The sequence below is a fragment of the Sinocyclocheilus anshuiensis genome, unplaced genomic scaffold (assembly GCF_001515605.1).
Source record: "Sinocyclocheilus anshuiensis isolate Anshui unplaced genomic scaffold, SAMN03320099.WGS_v1.1 scaffold1142, whole genome shotgun sequence".
NCBI classification, from domain to species: Eukaryota; Metazoa; Chordata; class Actinopteri; order Cypriniformes; family Cyprinidae; genus Sinocyclocheilus; species Sinocyclocheilus anshuiensis.
Window position 1 is genome coordinate 68,628 of NW_015536577.1, and position 7,698 is coordinate 76,325.

At 38.5% G+C, this 7,698-nt stretch overlaps 1 protein-coding gene across 1 annotated transcript in view; it reads right to left on the reverse strand.

Annotated features, from left to right (window-relative positions):
- The window catches only part of LOC107702394 (protein Jumonji-like), a 118,348-nt gene that overhangs the window by 14,100 nt on the left and 96,550 nt on the right, over positions 1–7,698 (reverse strand). Inside the window, exons 5-6 of the mRNA XM_016504711.1 lie at positions 6,819–6,986; positions 2,640–2,839 (exon numbers count right to left, since the gene is read on the reverse strand). Coding sequence (XP_016360197.1) covers positions 2,640–2,839; positions 6,819–6,986 — 368 coding nt within the window. The remainder of the gene's footprint in view (positions 1–2,639; positions 2,840–6,818; positions 6,987–7,698) is intronic.

Sequence of the window (7,698 nt, forward strand, 5' to 3'; positions counted from 1 at the left end):
GGCGACGTGGCCACATAACCACTTCGGGAGTGCATTATTTCTCTAATAATTTTAACGGCCTGGAGTCACAATCACACATCAATTGTTCAGATGATTTGTTTCAAGACATTTTACATGTTTCTGTCCTGAAGTGTGTTGAACTAGCTAATTTTTTACGCACCTCATCCCAAACCTTCCGTTGCAAATTCCAAAATGTCATTTTAGAGCTAATAACAGAGGCTTGAGCCATTTATATGCAGGCTAACGCAGTTATTAGAGAGAGAGAGAGCGAAAGAGAGAGAGGGAGAGAGAGAGATTAAGCGCGTGTGAATACGTGCGTCTGTGCGTTTCTCAGCAGTATTCAGCAGCAGCGTCTACTAGCGAATCTTTAAGTTGAACTGCTTCAAGAACCTCGCTACTGAAAAATGCGAAACTATTTTATTGATAAATTCGCGGGGCAGCCGCAGCTCTGACAACAAGTTTCTGTTCGCGTCTCTGCGTGTGTGCACGAGTGCGTGTCTGTACTGTGTGTGCATCTGTGAGAGAGAACGGGAGAAAGAAAGCGTGATTTCCGTACATAAAAAGGTTGAAGACATGGAAATAGTTTGTCATTTTTACCCTATTGTTTGTTATATTTATTTGCTCAATGTCTTCTGGGGTTTTTGGTTCTCTTACTGTTGTAGATATCCCATAGTATAACAAAAATATTATATATCTCTTCAATGTGTTTGGGCCCCCCTGGACGAGCGAGCATAGGCACATGCCTAGAATGCCTATGCGTAAATGCGGCCCTGGAAGCAAGGAAAGAGAATGAAAGGAAGGATGGAAGTTAAAAGCCGGCTGACCAAAGACGTGCGGTTAAATCGGCTTAACAGCCAGGAACAAAAATACGAGAACACACACAGACAGAGGCCAGGCCAGCTCTCTGAAGTGGATCGTGGTCACATGTGAGCATGAGGGAGGACAGATGACATCATGTGTTGCTATAGCTAGCTGCAGCATAGCAAAAGATTTAACTGAGAACATCTGCAGAGCTGCAGCCCGCACCACACACACACAGTACATGTCTACCTATGTGTTAAACCAATGCTCTAAAACTGTCTCTCTCAATTTAAATTTCAATTTGGCACAAATTAGCAGAGCAAATTAATTAAAATAAATAACACAAAGGAAGAGAAAATAAAATAAAAAATAAAATGTAGGTTTGCTTCCTTTTTATGTTTTACAGTAAATATTATTTATTTATTTAAAGGCAGAAGGGGGGTTCAACCCACTTTCTCTTTGGAAACAAACACAGCCAAGTACCCACCCCTTAAAAGAACAAGACAACTTCAAAGACAAAGCCAAAATATCAAAAAGACTAATTTATAACTGCAATGGATACAATGAAACAAATAAATATACCATAACTCGAGATAACAATGAACATATATCTCTTCTTCCCAGATCATGTTATTCTACACAAACGCTCATAAAAAATAAATAAAATGAATAAAGTCCAATTAAACAATGAAGTATAAACCCTTATTCAGCTCAAGTGCAATATGTTATGCTCACGCCAGAGCTCTTCAACACATTAACACCCTTCAGAAAATTTGCTTTTAGAGAGAGAGAGAGACAGAGAGAGAGAGAGAGACAGAGAGAGAGAGAGAGAGAGAGAGAGAGAGAGCGAGAGAAGAGAGAGAGAGAGAGAGAGAGAGGGAGAGAGGGAGAGAGAGAGAGAGAGAGAGAGGGAGGGAGAGAGAGAGAGAGAGAGAGTGTGAGAGAGAGAGAGGTCAACAGCTGTCTAATAGATTCTCACAGTATTGTGGATTATGCTGCATCTATCAGTGCTGTTTATTGTTTTAAGTATAGCAGATGAGTGGCAATGTGTTTATGTGTGTGTCAGCATAATAACAGACTTTATCTGACTCAAGGGTTTAATGTTGGGTCAGTCATTGCGGTTAAAATGTTAAACCGCCACTTACAGGTGCCACTGCTTCAAGCTGATTCGTCAAAAAGATTAAAACAGGAGTTCTCAAGCTAAGCCCACACTTCTCATTTTGTATAAAGTCTTAGCTAATTTTACAAGAAGATTTGTACAGTTTGTACAGGAACATTTTAAAAATATTTTCTTTTGTATTTCACACAAAGAAGAAAGTCATACAGGTTTGGAATGGGGGTGATAATTGAATTTTCATATTTGAGTGAACTATCACTTTCATCTTTGACTTATTTTTTTTTTTTTGATCTCATCTTTGCCACTGGATCATGTTACAGCCTATATTTTAAACACATGAAGCTGCATGATTTATTTTAAGATATCTAACTTGTACAACCCCAAGGCTGAGAATCTCAAGATTAGAGTGTCAATGGCATAAAAAAGAGAGAAACTGAGGATGAGTTGAGGTGATCTGTCTCTCCCTGCTCTCTGAGGTTCATTGTTCACTTAATTAATCAGTTTTGTGGCACTCAAAGACGACAGGCTCGTTAGTACCGGAGATGGTGGTGGTCTGATTGTCTGTAAGCCACATCGGGATGGATGTTCCCTCCTAACTGGCAGATCCAGTATAATTCTCACTGTGTAATATGTCTTCATGTGGCCAATCACTGCACTCTATGACCCACCTTCCCATGATCCCTGCTCATACGGACACAGAGATGGACATGAAGGGTTGTACCTGCTTGCGGAGTTCCTCTGCGGCTCGTCTATAGTTGTGGCCGTTGGTGTTTCGGCTCTTAGCCGTGGCCGCAGTGTGCTTGCGGGAGATCTCATCAGATGCATCACATCCCTCGCTGTGATCTCTTCCCACAGATGACTCTCTGCCTCTGGGTCTGGGAGTGAGCTCTTTGTCCTTGTGTACCTTAAGGCCATTCAACACTGCAGGAAAAAAAAAAACACAGGGTTAGTAAATTACACAAAATATTCTTTTTTAATTGCAAAGATAAATCAAAATATTGCATTGCATTTTCTTGTCAGTTACATTTTCATTCAATTCTTGCATCCTATATAGCATGTTTCAAATCATATTTTTTTTTTATAATCCTATTTGCAGTGGATTTTTAGTGTGGAAACATAGCGTGTTTGGGTATGATATTGTGCACGACCCACTGCACTATGCAAGAGGACTGGTTTATAACTGTTATCAAATGCAGTGTCAAAACAATTTTGACAAGACTGCTGTTCTGCCTTACTTCATACTTATGTACTTTACTGTTGCCAGTGCACTGATTTCGTACTTAAAAGCACGCAAACTGGCATAGCCTTTGGATCAAGTTGCTTCTAGCTACTAGTCTAAATGTATATGTAATAATGAGGTACATCATGAGTTCTTGTTCATTGGTCCATGATAACCAAAATAACATGAGAGAGTTGCTGTGTTTATAATATGCTTACTACTGCTGCACTATATAATATGTATACTGTGCACAGTATTGAAGTTTTCTGTAAGCCTATAATACCTGGGTGACCTGCTAGACTTGTACACTGTATGCATGTACTACAGTATCCCATGATGCAATGCACTCAAACTGACATTTTAGTTCTAGTGTGAAGGATGAACCAGATGGATGACTAAAATATGGGATTGATAAAGCTAAATAACCATTCGGCACTTTGATGCCATGTGACGACAAAGTAGCATACTACTGTTGTACACATTTATCATGAGTGCAATTCCAAAAAATGCACAGTCTACAGCTGCAACAGAAACAAAACCATTACAGAGAAAGAGCTCTGACAGACGTGAGTGACAGAAAGTGCCAAAAGTATAAACTATTAGAGAGAAATAAATTCCACTGCAAAAAAATAAAAAATAAACATGCACAGACAAAAAACAACTGTCAGCACTTTTGCGCTTATAAGTCCTGAGCAAGTTAAAATCAAGTGTAGACTAAACTATTTACATTTATCAAAGCAAAAAGCAAAACAAAACAACTTAAACAAAACAAAAGATCAAAAGCCAAACCAAAAAAAATAACACAAAACAAAACCAACAACACAAAACAAAAACGCAAAAAAAAAAAAAATAAATAAATAAAAAAACAACAACAACAAAAAAAACACCTCGCTCCCTTTCATCTGTGAGTTTGTTTTGAGTTTTTAATGCATTAGTACATGTACTTTCTCTACAGATAATGCTGAAAAAAAAAATGTCTGCGTTTTTGGACAGGGTAGTCTGTCTGTTATAAGGCCCTCTGGACGGCTCTAATTAACACATAATCAAACTGCTCTCTGTATTTATGACTGCTCACTTTAATTTTACAGTGTTTAAATATCAACAGGCAGCAGAGCGTGTCAGCGAGGGAGAAACGGATGGGCTTTCGCGTTATAAGGCTTGTGCTTGGAACTGCTACCGACAGCTGAACTCAATAAAAGGTGTTTAATTTAGAAATGTAAACATGCCTCTGGGTTACTGAGGTTCAGCGAATAAAAGCCGAGCACTGTGGTTTCTCTCGCTCTGAGACACACACAGAGAGAGAAAGACTGGAGCAATGCCTGTGCTCCATATTAAAGTGTCACATCTGACATGGGCCAGCTCAGACAACGGGCTGCGTCCAGGCACCGGATAGGTTGAGGATAGACAGCATGAGAGACAGAGAGAGAGAGAGAGCGATGTGGGCCGGGGGCTTTCCTGATCCTGGGACTGTGTGCATTTCATATATCCAACCAGCTGAGGTAGTTGGTAGTCTACATACACAAAACCTCAAGTCTGTTAAGAACAAGGAGCAAATTCCTGAATGTGGGCCAATCTGGAGCAATCCAGATCAATTTAAGGTGACTTATTGCCGGCTGAGAAGTAAAACTGAGCTCATTAATTCAGAGCTGATCAAACAAGAATAGACGAGTAGACATGACAGTCAAGGTGCACCTATGACATACTACTGTCTATGTAAGATGATGTGGTGCATACTGATCTTGATTTCTCATGTAGGAGTGTAGTATGCAAACTGGGATTCAGACTATTCTGTAGGCTTCAAAGAAAAATAAACAACAAAATTGTGTTGGCTAGAGGTCGACCGATTGATCGGCCGGCCGATTTTTGGCATTTTTTTAATTAATCGGCATCGGCCGATTGTGCTGCAAATTGGGCTGATTTATAGGCAGGCGCATCTGCGGGCAGCTAAGCGTTGTTGCGGAACGCCGGAGAATCTCTCTCTGGTTGCGTGAGAGATGTACCCTGCAATAATCATTTACTCAAACTCACTTTTATGAGATAAAGGGGAAAAAAAATCAAAGAAAATCGGCCAAACATATCTGAGAAAAAAATCAGCATCATATATCGGCCATCGGCTGCCCTGATTTCTAAATATCGGCATCGGCCAGAGAAAAACCCATGTCGGTCGACCTCAAGTGTTTGCTTCACAGCCACCGACCTACAATACATACAGTATAAATGCTTACACAACTAATGTGTGTATCTGTATGTGTTTATATATAGATGCTAGCTTGATGTTCTGATTGCTGCTGAAGACACTTTAACACACTCAATTTGACAGGCGCTTTGCTTTCAATTATCTGCTGAAAGACTATTTTTGTTTGATAACATGTTTCATTAACACACGCTCCCACAATACCTTGCTGCCCCTCTTTAAACTCACACAGCATCTATTGAGAGTGTCAACGAAGTGTTCAAACTGTCTTACAAGGCTGTCTTTCCTTCATATGTTGTGGGGGTGTGTGAGACGTGTTGGCTGCCGTTACTTGGCACAGCTGTGAGCTGAATGCATAAACACTTTGTTACCGCCTTCCTTACAAAAGTGATAATTGGAGTGGAAAGATGGAAGCGTCACGTCCCACTCCAACACAACATTCCCATCTCCACACAGGAAGCAGCAAGTATCTCTCTTTCTCTCTCTCTCTTCATATGTACAGCTTGCACAAGACATTTACAGTATTGTTCAAAAGTTTGGGGTCGGGAGGATTTTTTTAAATGTTTTTGAAATAAATCTTGCATACTCACAAAGACTGCATTTACTTGAACAAAAATATTGGGAATTAAAAAAAAAAGTGAATATTTAGTGTAATAATGTTAAATATTATTACAATTTAAAAGAACAGTTTTCTATTCTAATATATTTAAAAATGTAATTTATTTTTATGATGCAAGGCTGAATTTTCAGCATCATTACTCCTGTGTCACTAGATCCTTCAGAAATTATTCTAATATGCTGATTTGATGCTCAAGAAACATTTATTACCATTATCAATGTTGAAAAGTGAGTGCTGCTTAATATTTTTGTGGAAATGGAGATACATTTGGTTTTTCCCGGTTCTTTGATGAATAGAAAGTTTAAAAGAACTGCATTTATTTGGAAAAAAAAGCTATCTTTTATAAATGTATTCACTGTCAATTTATCAATTTATTGCATGCTTGCTGAATGAAAAACTGAATTTCTTTAAAAAAGAAAAGAGAAAGAAATCCTACTGAAGTCAGACTTTTAAACAGTGGTGCATACTGACTAGGTAGACTAGGTTAATATAAGAGCTGGACTAATGAATTGCCTTTTATTTGGTATTTTAAGATTATAGGCCATTTTAAGCAATTTACAGAAGTCTTAACTTCAGAGGACACGTTTTCTGTATACATTTAAATATTAATTTTAAGGCTGCTAATCTATTTATTTATTTTTATTTATTCATCTAATTAAATCACAAGTAATTGCATATCAATATTTGCTTGGAGATCTCTAAAATGAAGATAATAATAACGGGACTATTACATGCAATTTATGATAATATTGCATGCTTTTACACAGAAATTACTCATGCAATTAGAAACTATATTATAAAAACAACTGCACAGTGAGTTACAGACAAACGGTCTCTATTTTTTTTTTTTTTCACTCTTTGTTCTTACCGAATCCGTTAATCTTGCCAGACGGTTTACCCTTCTTGGGCGTAGACTGGCATGACGTAGATGCCACACTGGGTGGTTTCTCTTCCTCAATTTCATCTTCATCATCCAGATCCTCCTCATCCTGAGAGCAGCCGAAGTAGGCCATGCTACTGGGTAATGCCGGTGAGCCTGAGAGGCGAGAGAGAGACAGAGACAGAAAGTGTTAAAGGATGCCACAGACCCACTGCATTTAGTGAGCAGTGGCCAAAGAAAATGGGATAAACCGGCACAACTCTGTAATCTCAGTTTCTATTGCAACCGTAATCCTCTCAAAATCAAGCTGCTGCTCTGGATTACAGACTGTCGCAGCCGTAAGAAGCCTGAGTACATTACACTCCTCTGTTTCTGTGTGTGGAGATTTGGAGCCACGAGTGACTGTGTCTAACTGACCTTTCTCTTCAAGAGAAACTATGTTTTAAAACACACCAGCTGATAACCAGCAGCATACTGCAAGATTACAGCCCCATGTGAGGAGGACCATAATAAACCACTGCTTCTGGATCAGGCAAAGCTTGAAAGCTGAAAACTTTGGTGCAATACACAAACAAACAAATAATAATAATGGCATGAAACAAAACCAAAACACAAAACCAAATCAAACAAAAAACTAAAAAAATCAAACTAAACTAAACAAACAAAATCAAAACAAAACACCAAATTAAATCAAACGAAAACAAACAAAACAAAACCAAATCAAACAAAAACAAAACAAAACAAAACAAAACCTAATCAAACAAAAACAAAACCTAATCAAACAAAAACAAAACCTGTCTGTCTGTCTGTCTGTCTGTCTGTCTGTCTATCTATCTATCTATCTATCTATCTATCTATCTATCATTTT